Source organism: Lottia gigantea, assembly GCF_000327385.1.
Source record: "Lottia gigantea unplaced genomic scaffold LOTGIsca_9, whole genome shotgun sequence".
NCBI classification, from domain to species: domain Eukaryota; kingdom Metazoa; phylum Mollusca; class Gastropoda; family Lottiidae; genus Lottia; species Lottia gigantea.
Window position 1 is genome coordinate 4,050,516 of NW_008710950.1, and position 18,321 is coordinate 4,068,836.

General features: G+C 30.9%; 1 protein-coding gene across 1 annotated transcript in view; it reads left to right on the top strand.

The window, feature by feature from the left end:
* Nucleotides 1-18,321, top strand: part of LOTGIDRAFT_108770 (hypothetical protein) — a gene marked incomplete at both ends in the record, with an annotated part of 64,395 nt that overhangs the window by 10,472 nt on the left and 35,602 nt on the right. Inside the window, 9 exons of the mRNA XM_009068427.1 lie at nt 495-651; nt 957-1,080; nt 2,406-2,454; nt 3,899-3,984; nt 5,301-5,407; nt 5,697-5,796; nt 6,166-6,248; nt 6,927-6,990; nt 8,850-8,988. Coding sequence (XP_009066675.1) covers nt 495-651; nt 957-1,080; nt 2,406-2,454; nt 3,899-3,984; nt 5,301-5,407; nt 5,697-5,796; nt 6,166-6,248; nt 6,927-6,990; nt 8,850-8,988 — 909 coding nt within the window. The remainder of the gene's footprint in view (nt 1-494; nt 652-956; nt 1,081-2,405; nt 2,455-3,898; nt 3,985-5,300; nt 5,408-5,696; nt 5,797-6,165; nt 6,249-6,926; nt 6,991-8,849; nt 8,989-18,321) is intronic.

An 18,321-nucleotide genomic window follows, 5' to 3' on the forward strand; every position in this document is an offset into this window, starting at 1 on the left:
AAACCCACAATTTAAACGATATATTGTTAAGTCCTTTTTTTGGATTCTAAACCTAATTTCTCTAAATATTTTATGATGAACATTTGTGATACATGTACTCCCATTTCTATTGTGAAATTTCTCAATTGCAACAAATTTTAAATGAATTGTTTTTGAAGAAGAAAAATATCTGTGAGTATTAAGTATGAGTTCTCTGAAACTAGAGTTTGGTGAATTATGTGAACTTCAGTTAGACTATAAGTTAAGATCAATCTTGTTGGACACTAAGAATTTCCTATTATTTGCATCTAATTTCCTACTGTAATGGTCAGGTTGTATTTCATAGTTAAAGGACATGGTAGAATTTTTAAGGAAAATGAATCTTTGTATCTAATAACGAGTATTGTGCATAAAAAACTCAATGGTAACTGTTTGTTATGTTTTTGAAAACAAGATTAGAATTTGGTCAGACTTTGTCTGTAGAGGATTGTAATATATTAGTACTATATTTACAGATGATAGATTTCCTGTATCTAGCTGTAAATTAACAGATATTAATATAATAATAGGAGATAAACAATATCTCTATCATTTATTATCTCTATATGAAGATTATATCAGTGAAGAATGGTATGAACCATGGGACCAATTGAACTGGGTTGTAAATAATTTGTAAGTACTACTGTTGTTTTAAGTTACTCTATTACAGAATGGTTTTTACCAGCTGCTTTATAGCACAGTGAACTGATAAGACATTTGAAGGCATCAATTATGATATTTAGTCATATGGTACAAGTAACTTATTGATAAATGATCATTTTGATAAAGTATCCCAAATATACACATTTGAAAACTCCATGTTCACATTGTCCCATGTATATGTATCTTTGGATCTGTTTTCTGGTTACAAATATAGACAAACAGAGCTTTTTACAGTCATTCTATTGAAAAATATTTTTGACCTGTTTATATTTCAGTATACCTCGTTTATTAGATATAACAGAGGGTATTGGGCTTTCATTTCATAAAGTCATAAGTGCTTTAAGTAGATTGATACATAGAATATGTAGAACATTTGGTGAAACATTTACCAGAACTAAGGTGGGTTGTATTCACAGATTACAATTTTTACCTGACAATAAAAGATTGCTTGCAAGATTCAACTTTAGAATTATCTTCCATTTTTATACGCCCACATGAAATGGGGGGCGTATATTGCCGTCACCCATATCCGTCCGTCCGTCCGTCCACAATTGCTCGTAAACACTCTACAAGGCACAATTCTTGACTGATTTCGACGAAACTTGGTATGGTTGTTTGTAATCACCCAAGGATGAACCCTATTGAAAATCATACGAATCGAAAAATATTTACTATGAGTTATTGCCCTTGTTCTTGAAACGCTCGTAAACACTCTAGAAGGTGCAATTCATGACGGATTTTGATGAAACTTGGTAAGAGTCTTCGTAATCGCCCAAGGATAAACCTTATCGAAAATCAGAAAAATTGAAAAATATTTAGTATGAGTTATTGCCCTTGTTCTTGAAAACGCGTTCAATTTTCAGTTCGTAAACACTCTAGAAGGCACAATTCTAGACGGATTTTGACGAAACTTGTCATGAGTGTTGGTTATCACCCATGGATAAACTGTATTGAAAAAAAGAAAAATTGAAAAATATTTAGTATGAGTTATTGCCCTTGTTCTTGAAAACACGTTCAAATTTTAGCTTGTAAACACTCTAGAAGGGACAATTCTTGATTTTAACGAAATGTGGCTTGAGTGTTGGTTATCACCTTAGGATGAACCCTATTGAAAATCAGAAGAATCTAAAAATATTGAGTATGAGTTACTGTCCTTATTCTTGAAAACGCATTCAATTTTTAGCTTGTAAACTTTCTAGAATGCACATGGATTTTAATGAAATTTGGCTTGAGTGTTTGTTGTCACCAAAGGATAAAGCCTATTGAAAATCAGATAAATCGGAAAAAAAATATTTAGTATGAGTTATTGCCCTTGATCTTGAAAAATCGTTCAATTTGTAGCTCATAAAAACTTGATTCTTGCTGAATTTTGACAAAACTTGGTTTTATTATTCATTATTGCGCTGAAGATTTAATATTTGCCTTCTAGAGTTTTCACGAGGTAAAGATTGAACACGTAGGGCAATAACTCATACTCAATATTATTCAGTATCACCCTAAAGAGTTCAAAAGAAGTGTATGACTTAAGGTTGAATATTTCATACTGGTGATTGTTACTGTACTGCTAAATATTTGTGTTCAAAATCAATATACCTTGCCTGGCAAAGCTATCTTTCCTTATAGCTCTTCATGTGCTTTCATGCTGAATTTTTAATATTTTAACACATGACAGTAGTGGGAGGTCAGAGATACACAAAAAATAAAGATTTATTGAAATATTTTAGGTGAAGCCAAAGTTTGAAGAATTAGTTAGTTTACCAGATGATATTTTAGGTAAGAACAATTATAGTACATTCAGATCTAGATTTAAAATTATTCAGTTTCAGATTAGTCAGTCAAAATAATTTACACGAAAGTAGCCTGTCATTACTCGAACGTTACTCGAAAGTAAGGACGTTCCCTGGACGCAAGACGGTCGTCGGCCCATCAGGATCCAGTGTCCAGTGCGTGGCTAGTGTTTGGGTAACGCCTGTGTCTGTCGAGCGTGTCGCCAATGTTTCTCAGCATAACACTCATGTAACGCTCTTTTAACGTCTTCCTAACGTCTATCGGTGTTCTGAATTTTTCCAGCGTCTGTGTAACATCTGTGTAACGTCTTTGTAATGCACCTGTAAACTACTGGTAGCATTCAGGAGCGTTTGGCAACTACTTGCCATATATAGGGGGCTTGCCACCGCCAGAGTTAAGACCTCAGAAGAATTACAGATCAAGAGAAACACAAGTATGCTGTTGCTGCTCTCATGCATCACAACAACCTCCTGCAGTTGGCATTGCACCAGGCCAAGATGTCCAAGGCAGTCCAAGAAGAAAAGGAAGAGGAGAGGGAGGAAGTTTGGTGTTTATGACAAGCTGATGGCTGGACTCAGAGCTGAAAACCAAGCCTCCTTCCACAACTTCCTGTGCATGCCACCAGAGATGTTTGATGAGCTGAGACAGAGAGTTGGTCCCAGGATCAGCAAGAAGGATACTGGCTTTAGACCAGCCCTCGTCCCTGGTATAAAACTTGCCCTGACTGTGACACCTTGCCTCTGGGGACAGCTATTCCTTGCAGAGAGGTTTGCCATGCCATACTTGATGAGTACCTGGATGAGATGCTGACCTGCCAGAGTACGCCACAAGAGTGGAAGGAAGTTGCTGACAGATTCTATCAGGTGGGAGCTCTGGATGGCAAGCATGTGGTCATTAGATGTCCTCCAGACCGTGGCTTCTTGTACTACAACTACAAGAGGTTTTTGTCCCTTGTGGATTCTGACTACAAATTCGTGTGGGCAGATCTTGGAGGCCTGGGATCAGCATCAGATATCCACATCTACAACTGCAGTGAGCTGAAACATGGAGCTGAAGAAGACCTGAGTGGGTTTCTACAGCCTCTCCCACAATTTACTCCAAATGTTCCATACTTCTACATTGGAGATGACGCCTTTGCCCTGAGATCCTATATGATGAAACCCTACAGTCTCCGTGGTGTATCACAGGAGGAGCGCATCTACAATTACAGACGGTCGAGAGCATTACCTAAGCGTTACAAGAACATTATAACAACGTTGACCTAGAAACTTAATTTGAAGAACGTCAAGATTCCCCAACGTTTCTCCGATTTTTCAAAACACAACCAAACGTCCAACAAAACGCTATAGTGTGACAGGGCCTTAAGTGTGTCTTGTTATATTAGAAAAAATAGCTGGGTTGATAATGAAATGAAATATTTTGATTACAGATTATCAGGTTAATTTGGGTCATACAGCGTTAACTAGTTGTATTATACCTGTTTATAGTGTTGGAGTTTTGTCATTGTTTCATTCAGTAAGTACTGCTATCATTTATAGGCCAATAGGCTATTGTTATCATTTCATCTGTTTAGGAAGGCTAAACCAATTTTATCAGCGGGAAAGACACTGTTCTCTGATCAGTTTATTTCATAGTATTCACATTAATAATAATTGTATAATGATTACTGTACCATTTCTATCATTATAAACTTCATGGCTGCATCCTTCATTCTATATTCCTATTTAGTACAGTCAAGTAACCTAATTTCGTGGAAACCTATTATTCGTGGATTTCCGGAAAGGATTAATAATTTACATGTGCGACCTCGCGTGACCTCCGCATTTGCTCGTTTTGATAAACATGGGTTTTCTCTACAATATCAGCTAGTAGAATGAATCCATTAGTTTAATCCAAGGTAAAATGTATTAATGCATACTTTGACAAAAACAAAATGGCGGATTTCACTTATTACCAAATGTCACCATTTTTAATCGGCCGAATTTCCTTATAATCCCAAGCGGTAATCGGAATTCCAAGTGTCGTCTGCTAGAATATATTCCAACGAATGAAGTCACGTGATCAACTAGCGGATTCTGTGTCAGCAGAAAATTTCTATGGAACACAAAGTGGACCATATTCTTATGTTGTTTAAGTGACTTTTAGCAATAATCACGCTACGTATCTTATTTTATCAGTAACTATTTTTTTTTAAATCGTAGTTCTTTGAAGGAATTGTCACTAGTTATAATGAATTGATATTAAAGATAAATACTAAGAGAAGTTAATTATACCACCCGGTATCCATACAACTTGTTTTTCTAGACTTATTTATAGATCAAACATTGTACACGAAAATAGGTGACGCATTCTGCCGCCGTTGCCGAGTTGGTTGCTCATGAAATATGGGTCAAAATGAAGGATTCATAAAGAAAATCGAAATAAACCAATTTTAATTATTTTATAGAATATCTGAGGAAACATCTGAGACATAAAAAAAAAATTTCGTTTTTTTATCTTTGACGAAATTCGGTGTTGAATCCTTATATCCACGAAAATAGGTTACACAACTGTATATATCTAAAATATCCAGTGTCAATGTCTTGATGTTCAGCTTTGTATGGATACCAAAAGTTGCCAGCTATCCAAAAATAGAGCTATTTCTATTGAAATTTATATTTTATGTCTGGCCCTAAACATGCAGATATCCCATCCATATATCACATCTAAGGAATGGATAGAGCCAGATTTGTCAAGCAAATTGGTAATATGACTGAGATACAAACAATTATTTTGAATAATATTGACTAGATTTTTAAGGTTTTTAAGATGGATTCACATTTTTTTTACAGGAGAAAGATAAAGAATATTTATCTCAGTTTTTAAAGAAAGTTTTATTTACTCTGTCATTTTGTCGTGGATCTTTAGATGGCTTAAAATCAGCTTTCACTGAGTTAAGGTAGGAATATTATTTAAGTTATTATTGAGAATTAATACAGTGTAAATAGTGTGTCATGTATTAAACATCCCTTTAATATTTTATTGAACTTTTCCATACGTATGCATGTTTCCAATTTGTAGAATAACACTGTTTATTGCATTGTTTAGTCTGTTATAGTTTAATAAAATTGACCATACTAATTGGATTATCGAGAAGAAAGAACCTCCTCATTTCTATGACATAATCTGGCGTGAAAAAAATCTCTTTGATTGACAATTTTACACCTTGTTTTATTTGTTATTTTTAGTTTGAAAGAATCAAATCATGAATTATTACTAGTAGTATTATGGGATGGAGTTGTCCATTCTTCACCTCTGGTCAGAGCATCAGCAGCTTCAATGTTTGAGGTAGGTTGGTTTTCTCTAATCTGTATGTTAGAGGTTGTCAACTCCTCGAACTTCAATGAAAAAACAAAAACACACATTCAGATTTGTTTAGCAACAATTTAATCTTAGATTTGCACATCTATAGACCCCTGCCTATAATTACTACCTCCCTCATAACTTACAGCCATAACTCACACTCTGATAGAGTCTTATATGATTTTTATAGAAATTCATTGATTTTTTTTATGTTCACCCTTAAAAGGACAAAGATCTGTGCAAAAGTAGAGTGTATAGCACTATTCTTAGATTGAAAAGAATAACTGCAATCATTTGACAGTGAAAGTCGGTCTAACATGTAATGATGTACATGTATGTATGTTTATTTTATAGCTGCTGATTAAAGGTATTGATGATATATTAATATCAACTCGGGTTGTACCAGCTCTAGTTACTCTAGCAAATGATCCTGAAACGTAAGTATACTTTAATATCATGATAAATAAACTCTGAGGACCTATTATCTCTGTTAGTGTGATTTTATATTCACACAAGAGGTATCTGAAATGATATCAAACTGTGAACCTGGTTTATTTAAAGACTTTATAAGGATACATGTATTCTGAGTGAAGTCACTTGTTGTAACTATCAATTATCAAAGTAAACGATTAATCACTAATCCAATAAAAAATTGATTACATTGTTTCCATGATTAAACTTTACTCTTGTGACATTTATTTACAATGGCATGTAGACTGATATATGTAACTCTATCTGAGGTGCCAGTATTGCCTGTGAGTCTAGAGGGCTGTCAGTTTAGAGGGGTTTCATTGTATATACCTGGATGTTTCTGTTTTAATATGCCCAATGTATAATAAGGATGTATGTATAGTTGTACTCCCAATCGGTCTCAGATTTGATCTGATTTCAATGAAACTTACCATGCACAATATTTATAAATTTAAATTATATTTTCTGATGTGTGGGTTTGGTGACCATTCCTTTCTCTCGGTATAAATCAATTTTAAGCTGTTTCTGAATTTCAAAACAAAATTGATTTAAATTTAGGATCTATGATTGAATCTCAGTTGGAATTTAAATGAAACCATGTTGAATTTAGCTGGGATTGAATGTGACTTTATCTTTATATTCAGGGCAGTAAGAATCTCAACTATACCATCTATTGGTGCTATTTTAGAAAACAATACAAATAGAAGTGTAAGTTTCTCAATTACTAAGCTTTTTATTAAATTTTATTTATTGTAGCACACTGTTAGCTCAAGTTTTACATATACATGATAGTAAATACTGTAGTGGAGAGTTTAGAATATCTGCCAGAAAAAAACTCCTGTTATTTATATCATATTTACATATAAAACACTTTCTACTGCTGTATGGAATCTCATTGATACACATTGTCTTGATGAATTTCAAATTACAATACATGCCTTTCTTTGAATCAGTCTGTATTATACATCAAAGGTGGAATTTACACTTGAGAATGAGCTATGTAATTATTTGTCCTATGATTATGATTTCATTATTCTTCAAATGAATGTGGTGTTTCATTTTGTTTTAAGATCAGTGTTTTATATTAATGAATGAATTTCTTTGGGGTATTTGATTACCACTGATTGAATTAAAGATTCCCAGTTGATCTGTTGAAACAAAATCATTCATCAACGAATCCATTAAGTAATTGATTCATTCAGCTTTTAGGACATGTAGCAATTGAATCATTCAGCTGTTAGGACATCTAGATGTTGGATCATTCAGCTTTTGTTTAGCTTTTGGACTAAGCAATCAAATTTTTGAGCTTTTTGAACTGAGCAATTGAATCTTTAAGCTTTTTAGACAAGCAATTGAATCATTTAGCTTTTTGGATTCAGCAATTGAATTCTTGAGCTTTTTGGACCAAGCTTTTTTGGACTAAACAATTGAATCCTTTAGTTTTTATGCTTTAAGCACTTGAGCTTTTTGGACAAAGCAGTCAAATTCTTGAGCTCTTTGGACTAAGCAATTGTGGCCTTTAGCTTTAGTTTTTTGGGACTTAGCAATTGAATTCTTTAATTTTTTGGACTAAGCAATTGACAATTAGCTTTTTTGACTTAGCAATTGAATTCTTTTGTTTTTTGAACTTATCAATAGAATTCTTTTGTTTTTTGGACTAAACAATTGAATACTTTAGTTTTTTGGACTAAGCAATTGAATTTGTTAGCTTTTTGTATCAAGCAATTGAATTCTTTAGTTTTTTGGACTAAGCAATTGAATTTGTTAGCTTTTTGTACCAAGCAATTGAATTCTTTAGTTTTTGGACTAAGCAATTGAATTTGATAGCTTTTTGGACTAAGCAATTGAATTTGATAGCTTTTTGGACTAAGCAATTGAATTTGATAGCTTTTTGGACTAAGCAATTGAATTTGATAGCTTTTTGGACTAAGCAATTGAATTTGATAGCTTTTTGGACCAAGCAATTGAATTCTTTTGTTTTTTAGACTTAACAATTGAATTCTTTCATTTTTTGCACTTAACCAATTGAATACTTTAACTTTTTGGACTAATCAATTGAATTTGATAGCTTTTTGGACCAAGCAATTGAATACTTTAGCTTTTTGTACTAAGCAATTGAATTCTTTTGTTTTTTGGACTTAGTAATTGAAATATATAGAATTTTTTGAATGAAATTTAGGATATTTAGCATTGGAATCATTTGATTTTCAGGCCAACAAAAAATTGAAAGCAAGTCCAAATATCCTATTGCTGTTGTATCTCCTATTGCTGTTGTATCTCCTCTTGCTGTTGTATCTCCTCTTGCTGTTGTATCACCTCTTGCTGTTGTATCTGAGACATTGTAAGAAGTTTGTAAGAAGTTGACTATGTATAAGTTTTATTAACAGCTGTAATAGACATGTTCTGTTTTTTTTCTTGTCAATTTTAATACAAATTAATTTCTCCTACAGACATATTAGATATTGTTGAACGTATCAGATGTAATTATTCTTCATATAAGAATATAGTAGAAGATAGATGGCTAGATTCTTTTTACTATCCATGTAAATTTATCTTTATCTTTATAGGTTTTAGATAGAGTTTATATGCAGCTACAAACATTTTTTGATGATCCAATGTACAGAGATCAACATGATATGCAAGTTGAATTGATAAGAACTTTGGCTGGTGTTGGAGCAAACACTGAACCCAAGTTTCGAGAGGAATGTAAGTTAAGTTTGTATATTATTTTATACATACATCAATATAAATACACCACATACATTATACATAAACAGGATAGTGATTTATTACTTTGTTTACTACTTTAAAGTGCACAATTTAAGCTATTCACAGTTAAGAAATTACTCCATCTTTCCTACATTTACAAAAGACGTCTTAATTCCTTTTTGTCAAAGGGAAATCTGCAAATTCAAATTAAATTATTATAACCGGGTACAAACAAAGTATTGTCTTTTGATTCGATTGTGAATCAGGTTTGTATTCTGAAAACTGAGACAGCTAGCTGAAATAAATCAATGCTTATATCCTTTTGACCTTGACATGTACATACAGTAGATTAAACCACAACATAAAATACATATTCTATACTTCACATGCAGATTTTCAGACATAACTTCTTTTCATATTTAAAAAACTTTCTTATTCCTAATGCTATCAGTTGGAATGGCATACTAACACATACTAACATTTAACACAAAATAAAAATGTCCCTGGATACAAAATGTTCAAACATTGATATTTACATGTATTTATATAATGTACAGTTATCAAAAATTCCTGTTTTATATCTGATACATATATCTTATAGGAATGAGTTCCTAGTAGACAGAATTATCAATTGCAGGCTTTTTTTCAAGACATTGTAATCCCAATGTACTGATTTAGATATCTCTTACAAGATTGAGATTTACACTGAAAATATTCACATCCTTTGACAAAATAATTACAATCACAACTTTCAATTCATTTCATTGATATTTAAGTATTCTTTCCATTTTGTAAAATTTTATGTGCTGATGGTTGATTTCACACATTAGTTGTAATTTTAGAAGTTCCACTACATCCATCAGAGACTGGCCTTGTACTAATATGTTCCAGGGAATTAACTCTACCATCCATTAACGGTTTAGTTGCCAGATTATTTTTAGATAGGTTGATACGATCTCGTCTCTGACAAATTGAAATTATCTTGAAGGCGGTGTTGATCAATTCTCTTCGGAATCGAGAACTAGTGAATAAATAAATCACAAATTTAAAACTGAGAAAACAGAAATGTAAGATATCAATTATTGTTCGAATAAGATTAAGAACTGAAAAAACTTTATAATGAAGTTCACAAGGTATTTCTACTGCTCCTAATGATATAAGTTGATCCACTGTAATCAATATTACACGTAATGTAGTTACAATAATATAAAATAAACTAATTAATAAAAATGTTGTTTTTAACTCATTCAGTGAGTGAATATCCATAAAATATTTCTCTAAAGTTTTCTTTAATTCAAATTCTACCTTATGACGTTTTCTGACCATAGCCATTGTTGTAATGAAAAACAAAACAGAGACCACGATCAATGGTAGCACATGGTGTACTGCTAAATTCAAAAATGGCCAAACAGAGTCACGAAAAAATTCTGAAAATTCTTCTATATAGATACATTGTGTTTGTGCATCTGTTGGCGCTTCAGGAAATGTTACTAATCCATATGTCCAGAAATGATGCATATTGATACAAGTTAATAAAACTGTAATAAGTAACATGACAGCTTTACCTCTTTCACGAGTACACATTTTATATAATAATAGTGGATAATTAGTCGCAATCATCATTTCTACAGAACTGGCTACAAGAATCCATGGTCCAATATGTAACATGAATTGAAATAGAAATGGATAAATCTTACATATAGCTGCAGACATTTTCATAATTTCATCACTAAGATTGTGTTGGGAAATTATTTGGAACCAAGGATTCCCACATTCCACAAATAACACAAGTAAATCCACAACACAGAGTACATTGAGATATAGACATGATGACCAAACGTTGATACTAAGTTGATGTAAACAGCGCAGTGATATTAAGTTGCCAATAATTCCAATAAGTAATATGATAGGAAAGATGTATGTCTGTATTACCAAATTCACTGCTTCTTCAGTTTTTCCTTCTACAATTGGTTCTGAACATAAACTTTTATATGCATATTCATAATAATCATAATATTCATCGGTCATTATTGTTGTGTTTTTGGCTGAAATAGAAAGTAAGAAAATAAAACTATATTGAAAAGGAAGGATGAATATACAGGTGATGTAGTTATTTAAATTAAACTGAATTATGTCCCAATTGTTCTGCACAATATGATACTTAATACATTATGTTATAAATGATATATGATGATAACGTAAATGAAATGAAATGAAATGAATGGAGTTTTACGTCCTACTTTTCTGGATGATAACGTAAAAAGTAATTATTAAATTTGACTGATAACATGAAAATGATATGATCACTTTCTAGAATCTTACTAATACAACTTTTTTTTATATAAACTCATATAATGAATACAGATTTGTATGACTATGAAAGAAAATTTGAAATTTACAGTTGAACTAACCGGTATAATGCCATATATTTGATCATTATAAATTTGTTACCGTTATTTGAACATAATAAATAAAAGAGAAATATTTGAAATGTGTTTTTTTGTAAAATGTAAAATGATAATATAATAGATGTAGGTTTTTCTAAATTGTATGGAAATGTCATGTGTTTCCCCATGATAACCTGTTTTGAAACAATAATGTAATGTTGTTTTGTTAATGTCATATTTCTCAAATCAATAATTTAACTAAGCTTATATATTTCATATTTTATTTCTTTGCATTATTTCTAATATAGTATATAAATCCATGAAGTCTTATGATATATTTATGTCTGTGATAAATCAGATCAATTATAGGCTTCAAATTTACAGAAATGCATCAGGATTTCTCCATTTTTTTTTTGCTATCATTTAAAGACATATAAATATAATGATATTGATATCTATGGATGTGGACATTAGACATCACTCGGAGAATACTTAACATTTAACTAGTCTTGTCTGAATTTTCTCAAACTGCTGGCTGGAAATATGTGGATGGGGTGTAGTAGCCCCCAGCTTTCTCTGCCAATGTAGAGACAATACACAACAGTGTATGTTTAGTTGAATACAATATTGAACATATTGAGAAGAGATCTGGTCCCCAGGGCAATGGCTGGTTATATACACTGAGTTGATAATACTATATTCTTATAAACTGATATGTTTCTATTGTATTCTTATAGTTTATTTGATTTATTACACAGGAACTCCAAGTTTATAGACCTGTCAAATTCACCACAAAATAACCTACCAAAGATGATATTAAAAAGTATTATCCAAGTCTTCAAAATAATCTTCTTTTAAAATCTAAGATAAGATGTTCTTGATGAAATTTTCTTAATAGTGTATTTAGAAGCTATAAAGCAAGTCAATTCTGCTATGACATCAACTAGCTAATGCTAGGGCTCCACATTATACTTCTTTAATGAGGTCAGAATAAAATTTGAATATGGTGTTATATCAGAATTAAAGTGTGTGGTACTACATGCAAATTATATGGTTAATGGAGACACATTTGTTCAGGAATCTCTATCACATGCAGTGTGTGGAACTCAGGGCTCTGATCATCACCTTGTAAGGGAAATCTAGGTTGAGAAAAGGTTCTCTATCTATCTAGCTCAGGATGGAATCTAAGAGATTTTATTAAATTAGCTTGTGTTTGATTCATTACAATACAACACGTATGTTGTCCATGCTCATTTGGAGTAAGGCCTAAAACATGGGGCCTCTTTCTTCTAAAGAGAAGTAGAAACATCCAGTTAAATAAATAGAAAGCATTTAGACTAACAGGTGAATTGAGAAAAAGAATCTGTACTGATCTGAAATGTTTCCTTTAAAAATATTTATTTTGAATACTGATTTTTTTCTTGCCAGGTCTAATCAGAAACTCAACAACCAAAACAGAAAGAAAACCATCTTTTCACTTCTTTTTACATTTGTTCTGTACTGTTGAGAGAAGTTCTCTTATATAGTTGACTATATTTACTATGTAATCAATGTAGATCAAATATAAGTCCAATTATGAAACATAGTAAGACCTTTAGTCTTTCTGCAAATTCCTTTCGATTTTCTGTGAAATTTTAACATTATTTATACAATACCTCCATTATTGCTAGTCCAAACATTAAGTGACTTCCTTGAAGTGTGTTCATTCTGGATGAAAGTGAATAAGTTAATTGGGAGAAATATAAGATTGTAATTGTTTTTATCCTATTTATTTTGGAACATACTGATTAATATTCCAGTTATTAAATACCTGATTATTTGAGAGTGAAATATTTATGTAAAATTGTCTATATATAGTTATGTGACAAATCTGACAATTAGTTTTGGAAGACATACATGTAAGAACTACTAACATTAAGAGTGAGATTTTGAGTTTACTTGAAGATTGCAAAGGTGACATTGAAAATTAAATCATACAGTGAACCCTCCAAATCAATTGAGAAAGTATTTGAACAATATCCACCATCTTTCTATGAGGTAAAGGATAACATACATTATTATAATACTGTGTTTATTTGAACAGCTTTAAGCTTACCGGTATTCGTTAACATAATAAAAATTTCATCAAAATAAAAATAATATTTATCAGGTCATGCATTTAATTCAATATGAAATAATAATAATCAAATACAAATGAATCGTTATGATTTTATTGTCATTGAAATTTAATTATGTTCAAAATATTACGATAACAAAAAATTCTAACTGTTGAAATAGAGCTTAATCAATTGTAGAGTGATATAGAAAAAAAATATACTCCTTGTTGGAATTTATCAGTCATAGCAACATTTTTAACAGGAGAGATATTAATTAAAATAATGATTGGTTGTCCATTTATATATTGTACTGCGATGTTTCCTTAGTACAATAGTAATGTTGATGTCAAAGTTTGTTAAAGGAAGACAGTTTTGAGATGTCCCCTCACCTCACCTACCTTTCTGATCAGAATATGAATTATATAGAATCAACCTTACAACTATTGATCCCAAACTCTTTTGTTGACCTGAAATTACTGTGTGTGAAAAATGAAATACATATGGTTTCAACCTCATTGCTCATTAGCATAATGTAAAATTCATTAGAGCATGGTCTTTTTATTTCTGAATAAATTACAGTCGTATTTCTTATTCTTCAATAAATACCAGAAGTTTCTCCTTTAGAAGAAAATTCATGATGATGTCATAATCAGTAGCATGTAAGGAGTTCAGTATCAAAATCTATGTCATTGTTGTTTTTTTCTGAATTTTGAAGGCTATATTCTCTTACATTCTAATTTCATTATAAAATACCTGATAAAATATTTCAATTAGTTTGATTGCTTGACAATTCACAGAAATAGATTAATTTTGATCTCTTGTGACAATATTAGCATATAAAGTATAGTTATATTATCAGAAACTTAAGTGAATGTTTTCCTCTTACAACAATATCATTGAAGTGGAAGGAATTTAGAAAAATTGATATGAATAATAGCCCAGAGGACATGACTGTTCTTGTAGAAGAGAAAATTAAATTTCAGCCACATTATCCCATGGTTCCTTTCAATTTTAAATTTTTATTTTTCTTAATGTTTATGTCTTGATGGCTTTTTTATGGTGAATTTCAGATTGCTGGACTTAAAACATCCTCGCTGTGTAGCAAAAAAGATTATCCCTGCCAACTGAAGTTTGATATGAAATTTACAAACTTACAGAAACTTAAATTCTGAATTTACTGAATAACTAGATTGACCCCAACAAGTTTGATCAAGATTGTTACAATAATAATCATTAAGATCATCAACAAATGCTTCCCTATCTAATAACCTCAATATTTTTGAAAAGTGCTGGATAAATGTAGTAAAGTTTTAAATTTCTCTATCCAATAATAACAAGTATGAGAAAAATGAATTTGGTATTAAGAAATAAATCTGTAGTAAAAAAAAAATACAAATAGCTGTCATGATATTCTAGGTATTCAAATGTCATGACTTTTTTCTGCAGAAATTAATAAGAAATATTATGTTCCCTGGAAACACAAAGTATCAAGTTCCATTCCATTTTTTCTAAATATTTGGAACATTTTCATGATATATCCCTTGTTTTGGGCTAAAAGGATCCTATCTATATTATGTGATGTATTTAGCCACATATATATTCTTACCTTTAGTTTCAGTAGGCTCCAAATTTAACACCTCCATATTGTGAAAGTCAAATTGCTGTAGAGAAATATATGTATCTTCCTTCAGTGATACTACTATACTATGTTAACACTATTATCACCTTGTAAATACTCTATTATTGTTATTGCTCAGAACAATTTTTACCAGAACTTGGAAATGCTAAAAATACAACCCAAACTTATCATTAATACCGATTTTCAGTGCTACTGGCCAATATTGAGAAGTATTAACTAATTTGATCAGTTCCAATTATATTAGTATCTTTACATCCTACTATATTTCCATAATTATCACCGTCTGTATCATCCAAAAACACAAGATTCAAATTTAATAATCAGTCACTAGAAGATTATATTCAACAATAACAGTTTAATATATATATTACCTCTAGAAAATAGCATCAAATTCCAGATGTATGTCTGTATTTCCAAGTAAGTTGAATTTATCAGAGAAATTACCATACAACACAGCTAAAAAAAATATTTTTTTCCTATAAGCTTTTTTCTTCTTGAATACCTGACTCAGTTTTAAGTATAGATTCCATAAAGTATAGGGAATTAAAGTAGTATAATTAGAAAATGGAATACAGTCACTTTATCATTATTTCCACTGATTTTAATCTCTTAAAGTGAACATTTCATAATCCATTAGGAATTTTAAGATCTTTTTGTCTACCGTTATAACACAGTTTGGGAAAATCTTCTGAGACACTGGAAAATATCAAATTCTGACATTTTGACATTGATTTTTATGCCAAAAAGTCCCATCAATTTATCTTATAGGCTATACTATGAGTTTTAGACTATACAGGAAAACAATGATGTCAACTTCATTGTAACATTTGAACTGAGAAGAACAATAATCAAATGGACTAAAACAGTTGGAAATGGATGATCAAGTACTTGTCTGTAAAATAGGTATTGAAATAGATAACTTAATTTTTCCACTGTATATTATTGACCTTTTCCGTCTATTGAATTAACTAATGTTAAAGCTCTATACAGTAGGAGAATTTCATTCTGTAATAGAATAACAATGATGATGTATTCCCTACAGGTTCTATGAGAGATGCATTATACAAATTGTAATTTATTATGCCAAATGAGAATTTAAATTGAAGTAACATATAGTACGCTATTTAACAACCTTTAGGTCTCGGAAATCTAACCAATGTCAGAGAGTAATAATCAATGTCCACAAGTGTCAAATTTTGGTCAGATATGTTAAGGTAATATACATCTACTTGGTATCTGATAGAACTGTACCAAGGTAACAAACCTTTCTATGCTTACCAGGTAATTATTCTTTAACACTATACGTGAAACAAAATTTTGATAGCATTTGAAAAGTACGAACATTTGAATATTCTGACTTTTGTATTTCTCTTGGGTTTGAGAGGTTGTTGAATAAGTCTGGTTGAATATTCTCAGTGTTTTCCATGTGTAGACTGCTAGACTGCAACTAAGATTGTAAGTACATGATAGCCAGTGCAACAAGTTTACTCTTTGATGTTGAAGAATGAACATAGTAAAAAAGTATTCCATGTTTTTTTTTAGAATTGATATCCGAATGATGTATTGTGCCAGTAATCAGGGTCTATAGAAATTTTATTTTGATAAGCTTGTATTATAAATGTATAAATTGTATAAATGTATTGCCATTCTACTTGTAGGATAGATACTAAGAAATTAGTAGACAACATACCTATTTTCGTGGATATAAGGATTCAACACCGAATTACATCAAAGTTAAAAAAACTAAAAAAAATTTAGGTGTTTCCTCAGATATTCTACAAAATAATTAAAATTGGTTTATTTCGATTTTCTTTATGAATCCTTCACTTTGACCAATATTTCATGAGCAACCAACTCGACAACGGCGGCAGAATGCATCACCTATTTTCGTGTTACAATGTTTGATCTATAAATAAGTCCAGATAAACACGTTGTATGGATACTGGTTGGTATAATTAACTTCTCTTAGTATTTATCTTTAATATCAATTCATTATACCTAGTGACAATTCCTTCAAAGAACCACGATTTAAAAAAAAAAATAGTGACTGACAAAATAAGATACGTAATTTTTTTGATTTTGATTTATTGCTAAAAGTCACTGAAACAACATAAGAATATGGTCCACTTTGTGTTTCATAGAAATTTTCTGCTGACACGGAATCCGCTAGTTGATCACGTGACTTCATTCGTTGGACTACATTCTATACTTGGCATTCCGATTACCGCTTGGGATTATAAGGAAATTCGGCTGATAAAAAATGGTGACGTTTGGTGATAAGTGAAATCCGCCATTTTGTATTTGTCAAAGTATACATTAATACATTTTACCTTGGATTAAACTAATGGATTCATTCTACTAGCTGATATTGTAGAGAAAACCCATGTTTATTAAAACAAACTAATGCGGAGGTCGCGCAAGGTCACTCATGTAAATTATTAATCCTTTCCGGAAATCCACGAATAATAGGTTTCCACGAAATTAGGTTACTCGACTGTATATACCGGTAACAAAAGGCACATTGCAGTCTAATGTAAATGGTAAATACAATGGGCTACAAACTTTAGTATATAAACGAAAAATATTTTTTAAGCATACCTTTAATGCCATGATTTTGATTTCCTCTTACTTGACTGACATTTATAACTTAATGAATCATAAATTCATCAAATACAAAAATATCAAATCTCTATATATTGTATCATAACTTCAAATAATGAACATGAACAATACTGCTAGAATAATAAATTTCATATCAACTGCATTTATTTCACAAAATAATAATTTCATAATTCAATAGTAATGATCCATGAGTATACAAATGATAATCTTTGTTTTTATTATATTAAATAGATAAGACTGTTTCAGGTTAAAACTTATGACTTGTACCCTCAAAATTTATCCTTGTAATTAAATGGGATCTGTATTTCATAGCTATAAATGCGATAATATAATCAATTCAAGTCTAACCTGGTGATTTCTATTTCTATTCCAATAAAGATATATAAATATTTCATATTTTGTTTATATCTATTTGTTTTAAAGGGACAGATGTGCCATTTTGTGAAATTAGTTTGACTCTTGAATATATGTAAATAGTCCTCAGAAGTACTAGAAATGTACCAAAATCGCGCAATTCCAATAAATAAGAACTTTTGGAAATGAATTTAATTGTTATCACTTACATGATCTTTTATATCAAATTAGT